The sequence below is a fragment of the Tursiops truncatus genome, chromosome 5, assembly GCF_011762595.2.
Source record: "Tursiops truncatus isolate mTurTru1 chromosome 5, mTurTru1.mat.Y, whole genome shotgun sequence".
Lineage (NCBI taxonomy): Eukaryota > Metazoa > Chordata > Mammalia > Artiodactyla > Delphinidae > Tursiops > Tursiops truncatus.
In genome coordinates this window covers 111,046,535-111,067,234 of record NC_047038.1, presented here as the reverse complement: position 1 = coordinate 111,067,234, position 20,700 = coordinate 111,046,535, and the positions used below count along the sequence as shown (strand labels likewise).

The 20,700-nt window shown below is 44.4% G+C and overlaps 1 protein-coding gene across 6 annotated transcripts in view; it reads left to right on the top strand.

Annotated features, from left to right (window-relative positions):
* ARHGAP10 (Rho GTPase activating protein 10) overlaps positions 1-20,700 on the top strand; it is a 326,473-nt gene that overhangs the window by 65,108 nt on the left and 240,665 nt on the right. For all 6 annotated transcript variants that reach the window (XR_012332146.1, XR_012332145.1, XR_012332144.1 and 3 more), the window contains exons 2-3: positions 16,238-16,333; positions 16,407-16,468. Coding sequence is in view for 3 of the 6 variants with exons in the window: in XM_019926557.3 (XP_019782116.1) it covers positions 16,238-16,333; positions 16,407-16,468 (158 nt within the window). In the remaining 3 variants the exon portion in view is untranslated. The remainder of the gene's footprint in view (positions 1-16,237; positions 16,334-16,406; positions 16,469-20,700) is intronic.

Genomic DNA, 20,700 nt, shown 5'->3' with positions numbered 1-20,700 from the left:
ACTCCCAATCACTGTGCTATCCTATCACCAAGGAGCTTTGTGATAAGCCTTTTCCAAAGGACAGCTAACCTTATTACTTTTTTTTTTTTTTTTTTTTGGCGGCACGCGGGCCTCCTACTGCCGTGGCCCCTCCCGTTGCGGAGCACAGGCTCCGGATGCGCAGGCTCAGCGGCCATGGCTCACGGGCCCAGCCGCTCCACGGCATGTAGGATCTTCCCGGACCGGGGCATGAACCCGTGTCCCCTGCATCGGCAGGCGGACTCTCAACCACTGCACCACCAGGGAAGCCCCCTTATTACTTTGTAAACTGTGTCAAATGTTCAGTGGTTGGGATTTCTGCTGTTAACAGTACTTATACTAGGGGCTTCCCTGGTGATGCGGTGGTTAAGAATTCGCCTGCCAATGCAGGGGACACGGGTTCGAGCCCTGGTCTGGGAAGATCCTACGTGCCTCAGAGCAACTAAGCCTGTGCGCCACAACTACTGAGCCTGCGCTCTAGAGCCCACAAGCCACAACTACTGAGCCCGCAAGCCTAGAGCCCGTGCTCCGCGACAAGAGAAGCCACCGCAATGAGAAGCCCTCGCACCACAACAAAGAGTAGCCCCCCCTCTCCCCAGCTAGAGAAAGCCTGCGTGCAGCACCAAAGACCCAATCCAGCCAAAAATAAATAAACAGATAAAACATTAAAAAAACAAACAATACTTATACTAGCTGTCTGTTTTCTCTGGAAATGCTGCACATATGTTATCTCTTTTATGGACGCAAAAGAAATTTGTCAGTTTGCTATGCCAGATTATCTGCATTTTCCCCTTTTTGGGGGGAATAAGAGAGGAGTGGCAGTGGTGGGGTGCAGGTTCTTCATTTCTTTCCTCCCTACCAATACATGAAAGGGCTCATTTACCCATATACTTGCAAAGATTGAATGTCATGATTGAAAGTAGTGTTGGCCGTCAGGCATAAAAGGTATTATTTAAAATTTCTGCTCATTACTGGTGACATTGAATTTCGTGTGTGTGCGTTTATTCGTGGATGGGTGATGCTCACCCGCACTGGGGCGAGCCATCTGCTTTGCTCAGGCTACCAACTGGAATGTAATCTCTTCTGGAAGCACTTCACAGCTCTACCTAGAAATGAGTCTTAATGCGATATCTAGGTGTGCCATGACCCAGTCAAGTTCATGTGTAAACCATTACAGACACATTGTCTCACATCCCTGCCCATCCTGACGATCAGCTGTCGTCCACTCTTTGGTTTTGTTTTGGCTTTAACTGATTTTTTTCTGATCGTAAAAGTAAGTTATGCTAAATGAAGATGATTTTGAAAATAGTGAAAATCATTGGTTACTCTTTTGGCAGGGGGCTTACCTTCCAAACTGTTTTGTGGGCACGTGCATACCTTTCTCATGCTTTCAGTAAGTTCACGAGTTGACCACGTGTCTTGTTTCTTCACACTGGCGCCTCCTCCCTCTGAACAGGGCCAGTTTGCGGGAGGTCCCAACTTGTGTCAGGATATGCCCTGAGAGGCCTGGATCGTGTGGGCTCTGCTGTCTGGGATCTTGGTGTATATGTTGACGTTGCCCTTGAGGAAGCATGAAGCCAAGAGACAGACCTCGCTGCCCAACCTGACAGCTTTGCTACGTTGGCTTTGTGTCCTCCTTCCTGTTGGCGGTGGGTTCCTCCGTGTAACTCCTTCAGGATGCTTTCCTTTCTTTCCCAGGGCTGCCCACAAAACCTTTGTGGAAAATTCCTGATCTCTCCTTTACATTTCAACACCATCAAGAAAGACACTTTGATTATTTGCATGTATTTTGTAAGGGCATCGCGAGGAAAGGGTGTCGTGGCCCAGTTGTGGTGGCCTCTGTAGTATGCATTCCCTGCGGTGAGGCAGCAGATTGTGATGGTTTAGACCTAAAGCTGGCTGCAGGCTTCAAATCCTGGCTCCACGATTTAACCCTCTGGACCTCTTTATGTCTTCTTGTGCTTGACCGTAATAGGCAGTGAGAAATGCGTGCCTCCCGGGGTGTGGTGAGGATTGAAGGAACTCATGCATGCCAAGTACTTCCTTGGAGCAGTGACCAGCACATCGGAGGTGCTGAATAAATATTCCGTGGCTGTTGCACATACCTCAACCATGTGGGAGCCCTGGACTGGAAACGATTTTCTAGTCAGTGATGAGTGTTAACATTTCTTTATGTTGAACATAGTTCCTTACATTAAAATGGCCCATCTCATGAGCTCAGGCTCTGCCTGCTGCAGTGTTTTTCAGTGGACTGGTTTCTGCCTTTAGGGACTTTTTTGTGGAATTTTGTGTGTCAACATGGAAAAATCTTTAGAAGTAATTTTGGCATTTAAAGATGTGTTTTTTTTTTTAAATTATTTTAAAAAAATGGATGTATAGTCGATTTACGACGTGTAAGTTTCTGGTGTACAGCAAAGTGATTCAGTTATACATACTCTTTTTCATATTCTTTTCCATTATGGCTTATTACAAGATATTGAATGTAGTTCCCTGTGCTATACAGTAGGACCTCGTTGTTTATCTATTTTATATATAGCAGTCTGTATCTGCTAATCCCAAACTGCTCATTAATCTCTCCTCCACCCCCTTTCCCCTTTGGTAACCATAAGTTTGTTTTCGAAATATGTGAGTCTGTTTCGTAAGTAAGTTCATTTGCGTCATTTTTTCCCAAATTTATGTAAGTGATATCATATGATATTTGTCTTTCTCTGTCTGACTTATTTCACTTAGTATGATAATTGGTAGGTCCGTCCCATGTTGCTATAAATGGCATTATTTCATTCTTTTTTATGGCTGAGTAATATTCCGTTGTATATATACACCACATCTTCTTTATCCATTCGTTTGTCGATGGACATATGGGTTGCTTCTGTGTCTTGGCTATTGTAAATAGTGCTGCTATGAACATTGGGGTGCATGTATCTTTCCGAATTAGAGTTTTCTCTGAGTATATGCCCAGGAGTGGGATTGCTGGATTATATTGCAACTCTAGTTTTAGTTTTTTGTTTTTGTTTTTGGCTGCGCTGCGTGGCTTGTGGGATTCTAGTTCCCTGACCAGGGATTGAACCCAGGCCCTTGGCAGTGGGAGTGTGGAGTCCTGACCACTGGACTGCCAGGGAATTCCCTCATTTTTAGTTTTTTTTAAGGAACCTCTATAGTGTTCTCCATCATGGCTGTACCACTTTACATTCTCCCCAGCAGTGTAGGAGGGTTCCTAAAGGATGTGTTTTGTACTTGCTGGCCTTGCACTCTAGTTGTGACACATGGTGTCTGCTAACTACTTCACGGCTCTTCTCAGGGAGAATGGCTCTGCTCACAGCCTCTCTGAGGAGAAGGCTCTCTGAGGACTGTGGGACGTCCCCTCTCCTCTCCCTGAACTGGCTGATGTGACTAGGGAGGGACACTAGACAGCTCCCTCTGTCACATCCTTCTGTGGGAAAGCAGTGAGCGAGGCCATTTTGAGTCTCTTGAGAATTTTACTTTGGGAACATAGATGGGATAAACAGCGGGAGCTGACGTTGAAAGAATGCATCTCAGCTGATGTGAGGACAGTGAAAGGGCCCTCCAGGCGCTGGCAAGGCCTCAGACCCTCTGAGGAAGCAGCAGTTCCGGCAACAAGGACTGATATGAAATCGAAGAAACCACGCAATTAGAAGTGAGAGAGAAGTAAACACTCAGAGAGAAGCCGCGTTGTAGTAACGGCGGAGAGGGCATCCCAGGGCAGGCTGTAGTGCACGTTCTCAGGACAAGTTGTTCACTATTTTTTTTTTTCCTGGCTCTTTGCGATTGTATTCTCATGACTTGAGTACTCCCTGCATTCAAAGGCCCTAACATACATGGGTCCCCGAGTACTTGTAGTCCTTTTTCCCATCTCAGGGATTCTCCCCATTTTGTTCCTGATGCCTCAGTGTCTCCCCTGTGGTTTACAGTGATAAAAATTTAACTCACTTTTTGGGACCCTGTTCAACTCCCATTCTGTGCTGTGTTTTTCTGATGACTTTACTGTTTTTTTTGAGTTTGTCTTCCACTGAACTCCTATGAAGTTTGTCGTCTGGACCCCGTGTGCAGGATGTGACGGTGATCTCTCTCCGATGGGGGTCGTGGACTTGTGGCAGTTCTTGTGATCCTGGTTTAACTCAGGGCACAAACAAGGAGGTTTTAGCCCCTCCTAAGGGTGAGTCTTACTTGATTTAAAATTTTAAAGGAAATTAATATTGAAGTGTTTGAGAGAAATGGGAGAGTTATACAGTAACTCTTGGCTTTCGTCGGCAACCAAGTATCTAGTCTGTGCCATGAAATGGTGATACAGTGGCCAAAGGGTGGGAAAGCTTATATTCAATAAACCAGATGAACACCTGACATCTAAATCCCTGCTAATATTTACTTTGGGCCTTAAGCATACGCTGTGGTTAACAAGGTGGCTTTTCTTGACATTATCCCCTGTATGTGGTTTTATTTGTTTTTCTGTCTCCCCTTTTTTCAGACATTTTGGAAAGCACTTTGTTTGCCAGATTACTATCTTCAGTACCAAAATGTTTGAATAATATTACGTTTCGTCATTGAGCTTAAATACCTGATCCGGAAGAACGATACTTGCAAGTAGTGTTCTTCTACCGTATATTGCCTTGAACCTCAAAGTTACCCTATTTTCCTTAAAAAAAAAAAAAAAAAATCATGGTGTATTTGTTTCCTAGGGTTGACATAACAAACTACCACAGACTGGGTGGCTGAAGCAACAGAAATATATTGTCTCATAGCTCTGGAGGTTAGAAGTCCAAGATCAAGGTGTTGGTAGAATTGGTTTGTTTTGAGGGCTGGGAGGGTAGGATCTGTCCCAGGCCTCGCTCCTTCATTGTAGATGGACATCTTCTCCCTGTGTCTCTTCACCTTGTCTTCCCTGTATGCATGTTTCTGTGTCCAAATTTCCCCTTTTTTCAAGGACGCCAGTCATTGGATTAGCGCCCACCCTAATGACCTCACTTTAATTTGATGACCTCTGTAAAGACCCTATCACCAAACAAGGTCACATTCTGAGATACTGTGGGTTAGGACTCCAATACAGGAATTTCGGAGGGACACAGTTGAACCCATACAAGAAGACTACTAATTACCACTGCGCCTGTAAACCAGACTTTCTTGGTACCACAGCCATGAAGCTTCAAAGGTGATTGCCATCCTTGGGGAAGTTTTTGTGTGTAGACCCCTCAGATCATTAGGTTGAGACCCCCCTGAGTCTCACTAGTTGTTGGCATGGTTTCCAGAAATTCTTGAAAGAAGTGCTGTCATCTCTCACCTGGATCAGGGCAGGGACCGCCTCACTTGTCTTCCTGCCACTGCTCTGGTCCATCTGTATGTAGCCTGCTCTCAGCACAGCAGCCGGAGCGATGCTGCTGAAGGTCAGGTCACATCCCTCCTCTGCTCCCAGCTCTCCAGAAGCCCCCCATCTTGCTCATAATAAAAGCTCGAGTCCTTCCTGAACTGGCCCCCGTCATCCCTGACCTTGTTTCCTCTCAGTCTTGCTGTCCTGCCCGCACTCAGGGCCAGCCGTACCATCCTGTCCCTGTCCTGCCTCCAGATGGCCCCCTGTGTCTGGAAAGGCTTCTCCACAGTTCCCTGGGTGGCTTGCTTCTTGCATCCTTCAGCTTTTTCACAGATGCCAGCTTTTCTGTGAGGTCTGCTCAGACCTGCACAACCTCCCCACGCATTCCCATCCCCCTAACCTTTCTTCACTTTCCTCCCTGGCACTTAACAGCTCCCAGCATACTGTGTAATTTATTTATGTTTTATTATCTGTCTTATCTCAGATTACTGCCCCCCCCCCCGACCTGGTATGTTACCCTCTCTCATCCGTCTGTGTGATTTGTTTGTTGCTGTAACCCCTGTGCCTAGAACACTGCCTGGCAAGTAAGGATAAATAAACAGCACAAGTGGGTGTGGGTGTATAGAGTAAGGCAGAGAATACTGAGGAGGGAACACTGGGATTCTGGCCACTTGGGTCCCTGTAAGTATAGGAATGAGATGAAGGTGGATGCGATGAAGGAGGAGAACACAGTGGTTTATTGATTCAGGTGTGTGTGTGTGCGTGTGTGCTTGTCTTTCATTTTAATAAATAAAATCGTGATGACTTTGTTCTTTTGTGCTACTTTATTTTTCAGAATTTACCATAAAAAGTGCATGGATAGAATTGTGACCATCCATATACCCTTTCTTGGACTCACCCGTTGTTTAGCATCTCGTGGCATTTGCTCATCTCTTGCCTTCTGTATATACATATTCCACGTGTCCCGTCTCTCACTGGCCTGTGGGGCCTGTTCTGTCCTTATTCATTTAGCCCTAATGAAGTTTGCATAGGGTCATGTGCTATAAAACCTGCCCATGTAGGAAGTAGGGGCTCTGGGTCCAGCACTTTTTTTTTTTTTTTTTTTTTTGCGGTACGCGGGCCTCTCACTATTGTGGCCTCTCCCGTTGCGGAGCACAGGCTCCGGACGCGCAGGCTCAGTGGCCATGGCTCACGGGCCCAGCCGCTCTGCGGAATTTGGGATCCTCCCGGACCGGGGCAGGAACCCACGTCCCCTGCATCGGCAGGCGGACTCTCAACCACTGCGCCACCAGGGAAGCGCCCAGGTATCTTTCTGAATTAGTGTTTTCATTTTTTTCAGATATATTACCCAGGAGTGGAATTTCTGGGTCATATGGTAGTTCTATTTGTAGCTTTTTGAGAAACCTCCGTATTTTTTCCACAGTGGATGCACCAGTTTACATCCCCACCAACAGTGTAGGAAGGTTGCCTTTTCCCCACATCCTTGCCAACATTTGTTATTTGTGGTCTTTTTGATGATAGCCATTCTGACAGGTGTGAGGTGATATCTCATGGTGGTTTTAATTTGCATTTCTCTGATGATTAATGATGTTGAGCATCTTTTCACGTGTCTGGCCATCTGTATGTCTTCTTTGGAAGAATGTCTATTCAGCTCTTATGCCCATTTCTGAATTGGGTTGTTTGTTTTTTTGATGTTGAGCTGCATGAACTGCTTGTGTATTTTGGAGATTAATCCTTTGTCAGTTGCTTCGTTTGCAAGTATTTTCTCCCATTCCGTAGGTTGTCTTTTTGTTTTGTCGATGGTTTCCTTGGTTGTGCAAAAGCTTTCAGGACTACCAGTGTTTGTTGCTCAGGTTCAGGTGTTTCTCCGGACATGTGAGCCATCCTAGTTTTCAACATGCAGTCTTGTCATCACATTGTTTGTCAGCTCTTCTTGTTTTCTCGTGTGATTAGAGAAGGTGGAGGCTGAGAGTGTGTTATCCTGGATATTTTTCATACTTCAACACTTCCCCTTACCGCACAACATGCGTGTACACACACACACACACACACACAAACACACATGCGTGTCCTTTGCAGCCTCTCTCTGGGTCATGCTGTCCAACTGGTGGGCCATGTATACCTCACTAACCTGGACACCTGTTACTGTCATTCTGTGCCTCACCAAGTTGTACTAAAACTGGGTTCTATGCCAAAACCTGGATTCTAGTTAGTGTTCTCCTTGAACTAGGTGTGTGAAATTGAACTAGTTGTCCAAAGTTGCACTTTCATTTCCCGACTGTTCAGTGAGGGTGAGACTGTCAGTGATTTTCAGGTTGGGTCCTGCAGGGTGTGGTCTCACTGGGAAGCACTCAGTGGGAGATGGGGACCAATTGGGCAGGGTTCTTCATCCTACCTCCACCTGAGCAGCTTTGATTATCTTTTCGTTCCATTACTTACTAGTTGTGAGATCTTGGACAAGTTGCTTGACCTGTGTACGTCAGTTTTCTCCTCTGTAAAGTGGGCATAATGACAGAACCTGCCCCGTAGAGTTGCGGTGATACTCCAATGAGTCAATAAATGTAATGTGGTTAGGAGAGTACCTGACATTATCAGGTAAGGTAGGCAGCATAATGGCCCTCCAAAAGATGTCCCTTCCTAATTCCCTGGAACCTGTGAATGTTATTTTAGGTGGCAAAAGAGACTTAGCAGGTGCAGTTAAAGATCTTGAGGCGGTGAGATTATCCTGGGTTATCATGGTGGACCTAGTGTAATCATGGTGATCCTTAAAGGAGTAAGAGAAGGAGACGTGATGACAGAAGCAGAGGTCGGAGTGATGTGAGTGGTGGCCGGGTGCCAAGAGCAGAGGAATGTGGGCATCCTCTAGGAGCTGGAAAAGGCAAGGAAGTGGATTCTCCCCTAGATCCCCCAGAAGGAATACAGCCCCGAGAGACCCATTTTGGACTTCTGACCTCCAGAAATATAAAATAATAAATTTGTATTGTTTCAGGCCACTCAAGTTTGCGGTAGTTACTTACCGCAGTAATAGGAAACTAATACAGACGTGTTAGCTGTTTTTACTGTTCTCACTGTAAATAAGATTTTTCTCTGAACAAAGGGATGTGTGGCCAAAGACAGTTCGAAAACCAGGAAGCTGGGTGATCGCCAGCCTGCACTTCTCATCTGACAGCCTGCTGTGGTGGGTCCTCTCTCTATATGCAGACCTTTGTCCAAGAAGACTGTCCGTGTTTGCTGAGTGCGTGCAGTGCAGCTGAAGTCTGGAATAGGGGGGTGGTGAAGGTTGAGTGGTGGTGTCCAGTGTGGACCTGCCTGTGGACTCTCTGCAGTGCCCAGGGCACTCCTTTCTTAAGTGTTCTTCATGATGAGTTGGTCACTTTGATCAACGGTTATCTGGTTGTCTGTCGTGTGTCATACTGGGTCTTGAGTCCAGTTTTATGCATTTGTTTTGAGGCATCTGCATCTCTGGGGACTCAGCTTGTGTTCCTTTACCCCATACATTTGTCAATTCAGGTCAATCTAGTGACGTCAGATGGTGTTTATTCTCTGATTAAGAAGAACTCACTACACAGCCACTCCGGTTGGGCTGGAAGTGGAGAGTTAGGGCCAGGAGGACCTTGACCTAGCAGTCACAGAGACCGTGCTGGCCCTTGAGCTGCTCCTAGAACAGCTTGTGATGTGGCCTTCAGGCCTCCACTAGCCCAGTAATGCATTTGGGGCTTGGGGGACGTTCGCACCACTTAAAACATGTATCCAGTGAGTTATTTTCTTGCTTTCTGACTGGTACAGAGAGGCCGGAATGCTACTCTTGTACATAGCGCTGCTGCCAATTCTGTAAATCTGGAAACCACGAAGGAAAATGAGAAGCCAGTCCGCAGTGCTGGAGGAATTTTGTTTCACTTCCAAGTTCCTTGGATTAACATTAGCACTATTTCCTTGGTATGAATCTGACGTGAAAGATATTAAGTTCTTAAGAGTCTGTACCCTGTTCTTTAAATAAAACACAGAAGAATTTGGGGACTTGTTTTGATGGGCAGGATGGGTAGCAAAGCTTCCCCTGGCAGAGCCTTTGCATATTTGATAATCTAGTGATTTGGGTCTCACCATGCCGAGGAATGTGAGCTTCTAAGTGCAATTTTGCCTGTTTGGAAAAAGAGTTCAGAATCCGGTATGGTTGGTGAAGAATCCTGAGCTTCACGTTTACTGAGTGAGAAAGGTACATTGATTTGCTGTTTCATTTTTCTTTTCAAGCCCGGAATTAGCATGCCACGTTTCCTCAGGTATACCACTCAGTGCTTTGGTGGGGCCGAAAGTTCCAGGAGAGAGTTACAGCCTTATTCGCAGGGCCGGGCTTGTAACTTCAGGGGTTCTCATGTACCCAGAAGGCTGTTTAGCAGTGAAGTAGACCAACCCGTTTAGAGAGGTTCCCCACCCTTCCTAGTGCCTGTATGCGTCTAATAGTTCATGATCACTGAAAACTGTTCATAGGTGGCTGTGCTGTAAGAAAGAATTTTCTCATTTGTCAAACCATCAAGGGTGACCAGGGGCAATTCCTGCCAGTGTCCGGAGGTTCTCTGAACCTGGATTTAAACTGTGGTTGGATCTCTCCACGTGGTGTGCTGCTTCTCAAACTCAGCAGGTCTCAAATACAACTGCTCCTCTCTCAAACTGCTCCTAACCCTGGGAAGAGTTTTAGTGCCTGTGCTTTTCTCTCCCGTTGGTCTGCAGATCGAAGACCTAAAAGTCTTACTCTGGGAGACTCTGAAGTGGCAAGTTTATTTGAAAGTGTGCAGATCACTTCAGTTCTTTAAAGTCAGCTGTTGCATTTTGTGCACACGCAGGCTTGGCAGTATCCATCAGCGTATGCCAGCCTGCGTGGAGTAAAGGGAACCCTCCTGCACTGCTGGTGGGAGTGTAAATTGGTACAGCCACTATGGAGAACAGTATGGAGGTTCCTTAAAAAACTAAAAATAGATCTACCATATGACCCAACAATCTCACTACTGGGCATATACCCTGAGAAAACCATAATTCAAAAAGGGTCATGTACCACAATGTTCACTGCAGCACTATTTACAATCGCCAGGACATGGAAGCAACCTAAGTGTCGATCGATAGGTGAATGGATAAAGACGACGTGGCACATATATACAATGGAATATTACTCAGCCATAAAAAGGAACGGAATTGAGTTCTTTGTAATGAGGTGGATGAACCTAGAGTCTGTCATACAGAGTGAAGTAAGTCAGAGAAAAGCAAATACTGTATGTTTAACGCACATATGTGGAATCTAAAAAAAACGGTACTGATGAACCTAGTGGCAGGGCAGGAATAAAGACAGAGACGTAGAGAATGGACTTGAGGACACAGTGGGGAAAGGGTAAGCCTGGATGAAGTGAGAGAGCGGCATGGACATGCACACACTACCGAATGTAAAATGGATGGTTAGCGGGAGGCTGATGCATAACACAGGGAGATCAGCTCGGTGCTTTGTGACCACCTAGAGGGGTGGGTTAGGGAGGGTGGGAGGGAGATGCACGAGGGAGGGGATATGGGGATATATGTATACTTATAGCTGATTCACTTTGTTGTACAGCAGAAACCAACACAACGTTGTAAAGCAATTATACTCCCATAAAGATATTAAAAAAAAATATATATATATATGCCAGCCTTGAAGGTGTTTCAGGAGAGCATGTTAATTTACAGTCTTCAGGAATTAGCATGCAGGAGAGGACTGGGGGCGTAGAGTTCTGCATTAGAGCCATTAAGATAATAGTTGAGATCTGTGCACGGGCCCTGGGAATAATGTTAAATCTCCTGAAAGTCAGAATGATGTGATGCAAAGGATGTTGGTAGAAGCTTGAGAAACCAAGGAGTTGATCCTTTGCCTCCAGGACATAATACCAACCGTCCGAAGAGGTCTGTGACCTTGATCAAGTCACTAATCTATCGCTGAATCTACTTATGATTTGTAAAATAAGGTAACGTCCACACCTACCCTGTAGGCTGGTTATAAGGAATAAATGAAATAATATCTGTGAGTCCATTAGCATAGAGTAGGCCCTGAGTAAAGGCAGTCCTATCTAGTGGGCTCTTCACCATCTTCCCCTAGTAGAGGAGTGCTGCCAGCCTTTGTGATTTAGACTGTTTGAGTTTCATGTGTGATGATAAACCATTATCTTTTGCACAAAGCATCTTTGTGCTTTTTCAATGGACTGTACTAAATGTAGTAAACTGTCTTATGATTTTATGTTATGTTTGGAAAGGCAGAAGATAATCTATAAAAGTATAAACTACATGAGAATAAATTTAAAATGTACTACATAACGAACAGGTGATAAATTTATGATTTTTAAATGGAACGGGAGTTTGGTGTGGTCCAATTTTTAAACAATAACAATTTTGCATAATGAATTCTAATAACACCAGAAAAGTCAACAGAGAGAAAAAATGATTATATGCTAAAATAAAGACTTGATGTAACTACAGTACCTAGCACAGCGGTAAGAGAGAAAAGCATGCTATTTACATAGGGAGAAATATATCGTATTAGCTGTGCAAACGAACCCAAATTCAGTCTACTGTTATAAACATTTTCAACTAATGAGATTAGGAATTATGAAATACGTCTTGAAAAACAGACGCATTTAAATTTTAGCTTTCTGGAGAGTATCCTGCCCTGACCATAAGAAAGCATGGTCTTTAAGATATCCTTTGACCTGGTAATTTAAAAAAAAATAAATTTATTTATTTTTTATGTATCTGTTTTTGGCTGCATTGGGTCTTCGTTGCTGCGTGCAGGCTTTCTCTAGTTGTGGTGAGCGGGGGCTGCTCTTCGTTGTGGTGTGCGGGCCTCTCATTGCGGTGGCTTCTCTTGTTGCGGAGCATGGGCTCTAGCCACGTGGGCTTCAGTAGTTGTGACACGTGGTCTCAGTATTTGTGGCTTGTGGGCTCTAGAGCGCAGGCTCAGTAGTTGTGGCTCCGCGGCATGTGGGATCTTCCCAGACCAGGGCTCAAACCCGTGTCCCCTGCATTGGCAGGTGGATTCTTAACCACTGCACCACCAGGGAAGTCCCTGATCTGGTAATTTTGGATAAAATACTCAAAGGAAATGGCTCCAGAGGGGAAAAATAGAATTTATACCAGTATTTGTAGTTATCTGCATATTATAAACACATTTGTATATTATTTATATATAATATTTATAAATAAGTACATATAGACATACACACATATATACACGTATACACACACACAAACAGAACCAATTACATGCCCCTTTTGAGAACCGGCAGCGCAAGCATTAGCAAAATGGAATAAAGTTATTAGAAATGATAATAAGCCCACACGCTTAATATTTGGAAAGAGCTGCATGAAATAAATTCAAAAAGAAAAGCCCTGTGTGGTCTTTGTTTCAGGGATGCAGGGAAGCACAAGGCTGTCGGCTGCTGTCTCAGGGACTGGATATTCTTCAGCAGAATAGATAACCTGGAGGAAATACTGACTAAATAAGGCAGTTTCAGGTGATCAGTGCTATGAAGAAGATTAAGCGCCATGGGATCGAGAAGAGTTTAGGGCAGAGGGGTGATGCTCTTTTGGGGGTGATGGTACGAGGGGGAGGGTTCTGTGAAGGAGCCATCCAGGTGAAGGTGGGGCTGGGCAAGGAGCGTTTCCAGGGGTGGGACAGCACTTTGAAGCCTGTCAGTGCCCTTCTGGAATGAGTTGGGCACGTGTGAACGAAGAGCAAGCCAGTGTGGCCAGATCGTAGGCAATAATGGTAGGTTTCTTGGATTACAACAGAATAGTTAACTTGGGAGTGACTCCAATAGCCAGGCTTTACTTTTTTACGGTTAAAAAATTTTTATTGTTTAGTCGTGGAATTATGGTGAAAGTACAGAAGTATATGAACCAAGCGTATGTTTTAAAGAAGAAAGATAAAGCAAATAGCCGTAGACTCACCACTAGGTTATGAACTAAAATACCTTGAATCCCCTTGTAGCTGTCTGACTGTCCCCCTCCCTTGCTTCCAGTGGTAAACATCGTGTGACTTTTGAGATAATGACTTACTTGCTGTTCTGTAATTTTGTGACCTATACGTGCAATCCAAACATAGGGTTTAGTGTAGCTTGCTTTGAACTTTATATGAAAGAGCCATACTGTGTGTATTCTTTCATGGCTTACTTCTTTCTCTCCAAATTGTGAGGTTAACCTGAGTTGATACATACATTTATTGTTATTTTTACTTTATAACGTATGAATATAGTATAATTGAGTCATCTGTTGGTTGTTGTTTGGTATTTGCTTTTCCAGTGTTTGGCTATGCTGTGGTCAGTTCTGCTGTAGAAAGTACATGTCTGTAAGTACACATGTGCAAAAGTTTATCTTGGGAATTTACCTAGAAGGTCAATTGGGAGTTGTAGGGTATCATCAAACTTACAAGAAAATGCCAAAGTACTTAAAGGGGAATTATACCGGTTTTTACCCTCGCTGGCAGTATATGAGAATTTTTGTTGCTCGACATACACCCGTTCTTGAGGTTGCCGAACTTAATTACATTTTGCCAATCTCATGAGTGTATTGAGGTATGTTGAGGTTTTCTCTTCACTTTTATAATCACTAATGAGTTTTGAGCACCTTTTCATGTGGTTTTGGGCCATTTGGATTTCCTTTACTTCCTTCTGTGAAGGGCTTTTTCAGGCGTTTTGCCCCATTTTTTATTGGCCTTTCTGCCTTACCTCAGTGATTCATAGCTGTTATTTGTGCCTTCGGGGTGTGTGCTTTTCTTCACTCTTTTTATGTCTTTAAAATTTTAATGCAGTCACATTTTTTAATCTTTCTATATTAGTCTATTTGTTGCTTTGTAACAAATCGCCCCCACCTCCAGTGGCCTAAACAGCAGCCATTTATTTATTTCAGTTTGGACTCAGCACACTGGGCAGTATGGTCTCATCTGGACTGCCTCCTGCATGGCGGGAAGCTCTGCTTCTGAGGGTGGCATGTCTGACCGATGGGGCCATAGGTGGGGGGCCTGGGCGACATGTCTTTCATCACCCAGCAGGCTAGCGTGGGCTTGATCACGTGGACGCCAGAGGCTTCCAAGGGAGTGGAGCATGGGTGTGCAAAGGTTCTAGAGCTAGAGGCTCCGAATTAGCGCAGTGTCACTTCTACCACATTCTTTGGCCGCAAGACCAGCCCGGATTCAAGGGGTGGGAAAATAGACGCTACCTTTTACCCGAGGAGCTGCAGAGTCCCACTGAAAAGAGAAGCTCCTACAAAGGAGGGGTGGAGAATTCAGACCATGCTTGCAATCCATCACATTATACGTTATGGTTTTGCTTTTCTTCTCTACTCCAAGGGTAAGAAATTACAATCCTGTATCATCTTCTAAAAGGTTTCTGGTTTAGCTTTGGAAGAATGAAGTTTCAAAAACTGTGACAGTGGAGGATGTTGATAATGGGGGAAGATATGCCTGTGTCCGGGCAGGGAGTCTAGGGGAAATCTCTGTACCTTGTGCCCAGCTTTGCTGTGAACCTAAAACTACTCCAAAATAAGGTCTGTTAAGAAAAAGTAAAACATGAAACCAGACCATGACAGCAGCTGAAAGAGCTGGTGAGCATGATTAGAAAGTTTAAGAAGTGAGAGGAAGCAGCTTGTCGAGGAGGGCATTGGGGAACCATTGTACTTAATGATTGGAGGTCAAGAGTTGGTTAAAAAAAAAACAAAAAACATTTTCCAATGTAAAAATAATTTTTTGCTTTCATTCCTTGTCTGTTAGCTATAATACAACGACTAAGAAAGAGAAGATTGCTGCTCCTACTATCTTACCAACTTATTCAAAACAGCCCTCAGCATTTATACTGTGTGGTTCGCTTTTGTTCATATTTATTTTTTTGCCTGAATACTCTTATCAGAAATTATGGATTGTGTTTTGTTCAACTTTTCAGTTTGCTTGACCTGAAGTTTTACTTTAACACGATCTGTCAGTATTCATTGTAGTGAGCCAGGACCCATACGGGGTGCAGGAGTTGGGAAGCAGCTTCTTTGAAAGTGCTTTAGACCAGAGGCAGAATTGTACCCTGGTGAGGGCATGGGTTTTGGACAGATGGCTCTGGAATAGATCAGACTTTTGCTGATGTAGTACCTGTGTGACTTTGTGCGAGTTATTTAACATCTCGGAGCTTTGGCGTTCCATGGTTAAATAGAGACTCTCAAGAGTATTGAGTAAAGTTAAAAATACACCTATTCTCTAGCATGGTGCATGGCCCATAAAATAACTGTTAGCCTGTTGTAGAAGTTGGGTTTTCCACTATTTTCTATGACGACAATAAAAAGAAAGAAAAATGAGGACCTGTAGGTCTCTTGCAGAATGAATTCTTTCTGCCACTTAAGCGTGGCCTTTGGTTTCCGTTCCTGCTGCTGTTTTCTATGAATACTCTTTGAATCCTCTGGATTTCTCTGACTGGAGTTGAACCATCAGTTAAGGGCATCTGGTTGGCTGACTTTAAGCTTTGAGACCCTTAATATTTGAAACCCTGGCAGCCAGCTGGATCTCATCCAGCCCTGGGAGATACTATCAAGTGTGTGTGCTCCTAATCATAGACGGAACTTTTGCGTCCGGGAAGTTCTGACCTGAGTGAGTAGAGAAAGGGAAAGTGCTTCCGGGAACAATATATATATTTCTCCCGCACCTGCTCCATCCCAGAGCATTAGCATAGAAGACAAGCCACCAGAGTGCGCCCGGGTGGGATGATGGGCCCCTTGGCCGAGGAGTTGGGTTGTGTCTCCTCACAGCTCACGTGGAGGAGAGCTCTACAGCTCTGCCATCTGAGGAAGAATCAGTTCCTGCTGAGCCTTGACCTGAAACAAGGACCCAAGTAATCACTCCATCTTTCTTTCCAGGTCTTTCGGCAGCCCAGCGGAAGTTTGCTCATTCACTCAGAGACTTCAAATTTGAGTTTATCGGCGATGCAGAGACTGACGATGAACGCTGCATAGGTGCGTAAAGACAGGGTTTTGGTTGGCTTTCCTTTGCTTTGACCATGAAATAATCATTCCTTTCTTCTTACAGATGCTTCGTTACGTGAATTTTCTAACTTTTTGAAGAATCTGGAAGAGCAGAGAGAAATTATGGTGAGTGGTGGGGTGTAAAATAACAAGTCCATCTTTAAGTGGGGTGGAAATCTGGGTAGCTGGTTCTGGTGGAAGTTTTGGTGCATTTGTCCATGGATGAATAGTGCACAGTAATGGAAAGATCCCCAGATGAGGTTTGGGGGCCTGGATTTCTAGTTCCCCAGGGGTGCCGACCATCCTGGATAAGTTGCTGGACCTCTAGACCAAGACCCTGTGTCTTCGTCTGTAAAAGACCATGTTGAAGTGTATCAGTGCTTTCTAGATTTTTGTTAGCCCTGGAACAGTTGCATTTAAATCGAGTCTCACGCAGAATCTTAATATGTTAAGAAGACAAAAGCAGAAAATCTTATGGAGAGGACAGCAGGGCACAGTTGGAGCTTGCCTCAGTCTTCTGTGGATTTCTAGGCTGTGTGGAGAGGAAGAGAGCTCGAACCTGGAAGTCCTTAAAATCCCACTTTGCCTTGAGATACATGATCACAGTAGTAGTGAATAATAGCTCCCCTCTGTTGAGTGCTTTCCATGTGCCGGATGCTACGTTGAGTGCATTGAGTAGATCCTATTTAACATGCATTTTGAGGGTATTGAATAGTATTCATCCACCTTTCTGAAAACTTTGTATTTCTCTCCTGATATTCATTCAACAAAGATTTACAGCAGACTCGCCATTGGATTATGACACATTATCTATTTTCACCAGTTTTTTCAGGTTTTTAAAAAAAATGACCATCTGTTTTTTCTATGTTCTCGAGAACGAGAACTACCTAGAATTATGTGGAAGTGTACCTGTATGAGGGGGTTCAGATGTGGTGGTAATAATATTGAATATGGCAGCTAAGACAATTAACCTTTACTCTGTGCGTGGTACTGGTCTAAGCTGTTTACCTACGTTTAAGTCATTTAATTCTCACATCAGCCTTATGAAATAGACTCTGTGATTGACCCCTAACTGACCAATGAGGAAATGGAGGTGCAACACCTTGCCCAGGATCGCATGGCAGCTGAGGGGTAGAGCCCGGTCAGGCCACAACCAGACACCCTGGACCACCTGCCAGCGTGGCGAGCTTCCTAGATGTTGCTGCAATCTGGCTGGTGGCTGGTGGGGATTTCTAGCTGGTAGAATTGGAGTAGGAGAAGAAGTAGGAGGAAAGCACTGATTTTTGACTGAAGCATGACAGAGACCTATGGCCCCTAAAAGCGCTAGCGTAATTCGCACTGCACCCTAAATTCTGAGATGATTTGTGCCTATTGTAACTACCGAAGCGGGCACGTGAAGGTACTGTGCTCCCACTAGGTTTTTTCTGGCACAGAGTGACATACATAACCCTTATTCACGTGTTCCTATAGTCACAGATCTTTCAAGCTCTTTAGAGCAGTCTAAGTGTGAGAGTGGATAACTGCAGTGCCATGAAGCCACCCTTCTATTGCATGAAGTGGGTGCGGACGTGTGGGTGGTAGAAGTGCACGTTCTTAGTTTATGTTCATAGTATCAACTTTCTGTTCTCAATCCTTGAAATTCAGTTGTATTTTCCTGGGATCCTGAGCATTCAGCAAATATGTATTTGATCTCCTTTTACGTTTCAGTTACCGTTTAGAATCTGAGCACACAGCCGCAAACAAAGCAAAGCCCCTGTCCTCACGGAGGTTACATTTTGGAAAGGGGAGGTGATAAATGAACAAATGTATAACACATTGTCAAGTAGCAGTAAGTGCTACAAAATGAAATTGAGGGAATTCCATGGTGGTCCAGTGGTTAGGACTCTGGGCTTTCACTGCCGAGGGCTCAAGTTCAATCCCTGATCCAGGAGCTAAGAGCCCACAAGCCGTGTGGCGTGGCCAAAAAAAAAAAAATGAAATTGAGAAGAGCAAGGAGCCAGGGCACCATTACATCTAGAGTGGCGAAGGAAGGAAGGCCTTTCCAGTGGAGAACTATGGAGGCATCCTGGTATCTGGGGGAAGAGAGTTTCAGGCAGTGTGGTGCTGGGGTTTAGCTCTGCAGAAACACAGAGTGATATTCTATAGTTGGCCCTCTGTATCCACGGATTCTGTATCTGCAGATCAAAAAATATTTGAAAAAAATTCCAGAAAGTTCCAAAAAGCAAAACTTGAATTTACCACGTGCTGACAACTGTTTACCTAGCATTTACATTGTGTTCACAACTATTTACTTAGTATTTTCATTGTACAGGCATACCTTGTTTTGTGTTTTTTTAGTTTTTTAAAAATTATTTATTTTTGGCTGTCTTGGGTCTTCGTTGCTGCACGCGGGATTTCTCTGGTTGCGGTGAGCAGGGGGCTACTCTTCGTTGCGGTCCGCGGGCTTCTCATTGCGGTGGCTTCTCTTGTTGCGGAGCATGGGCTTCAGTAGTTGTGGCTTGCGGACTCTAGAGTGCAGCCTCAGTAGCTGTGGCGCATGCGCTTAGTTGCTCCGCGCCATGTGGGATCTTCCCGGACCAGGGCTCAAACCCGTGTCCCCTGCATTGGCAGGCGGATTCTTAACCACTGCGCCACCAGGGAAGCCTCCATACCTTGTTTTATTGCACTTCACTTCATTGTGCTTCGCAGATGCTGTTTTTTTCATATATTGAAGGTTTGTGGCAACCTTGTGTCAAGCCAAGTCTTCAGGCACCATTTTTCCAATAGCATTTGCTCACTTTTTGTCTCTGTCATATTTTGGTAGTTCTTGTTATAGTTCAAACTTTGTCATTATTATTATTATATTTGTTATGGTGGTCTGTGATCAGTGATCTTTAACGGTACTATGGCAAAGAAATCACAACTCACTGAAGGCTCAGCTGATGGTTTGCATTTTTTAGCAATAAAGTATTTTTTTTAAATTAAGGTATGTACGTTGTTTTTTAAAGACATAATGCTATTATTGCATACTTAATGAATCATAGCACAGTGAAAACATAACTTGTATATACTGGGAAACCACAAAATACGTGTGACTCGCTTTACTGCAACATTCGCATTATTGCAGTGATCTGGAATTGAACCTGCAATATCTCTGAGGTCTGTCTGCCTGTATTACATATTGTAAATCATCTAGAGATGATTTAAAGTATATAGGAGGGTGTGCATAGGTTATACGCAAATACCATGCCATTTTATATAAGGGACTTAAGCATCCTTGGATTTTGGTGTCCATGGGGATCCTGGAACAGTCCCCACTGGATACTGAGGGACGACTGTATTTCCTTTTTTTGTTCCTTGAGATGAGTTGGCTGGAATGTGGTCTTAGCTCCAGGCTGTCTGATAAAGAAAGCATGGTTCTCAGAGCTCTTGTTAACTGACCTATTGATTTAATCTTCAGCTATGATGGGGGTTGATGGGGTCTCTATCTTAGGCAGAATGAGGATGACAGGGCTGGGTTTCCAGTGCTGGGTAGAAGTAGGAGTAGGATGTTGTCTGTATAAGGCCACGAACCTCAGAAAGGAATGGGACAGCATGTTCCAACCCATTTGCGGGAATGGCAGTTCCTGCCGGATAGCAGGAATCTATCCAAAGGCAGAAAGCAGTGGAGGGCAGTTACTACCAACCACAGAATTAACAGGACGCCTAATGCTTTTAAAAAAATTATTAGCTTAACTTTTTTTTTTTTTTTTTTGCGGTACGCGGGCCTCTCACTGCTGTGGTCTCTCGCATTGCGGAGCACAGGCTCCGGACGCGCAGGCTCAGCAGCCATGGCTCATGGGCCCAGCCGCTCCGCGGCATGTGGGATCCTCCCAGACTGGGGCACAAACCCGTGTCCCCTGCATCGGCAGGCAGACTCCCAACCACTGTGCCACCAGGGAAGCCCTAGTTTAACTTTTTAGTTTGGAAAATTTTGAGCATGCGCAAACAGAAAGGAAAATATAATTAAGCTACATGTGCTCAATATTCGCCTTTGATAACCATTGCCACACAACCAGCCTTGTTTCTCCTATACTCCTCACCACCCCACCGCCATTGTTTTGACAGAAAGCCCAGTATTATATCGTTTCATCCATAAATACTTCAGTGTATAACTCTCAAAGATAACGCTCTTTATGAACCAAAATATACTTGTCACACCTAAAAACAAATAATAATTCCTTGAGATTACAAAGAATTGGGCCATATTCATTTTTTCCCCTGATATTCATTTACATTTTGTTTCCTCCTCATGCCTGCGTCCTGTAACAGTCGGTTTGAATCTGGATCCAAATACGTTGCATTTGACTGATAAGTTTCTAAGTCCCATTTAATCTATG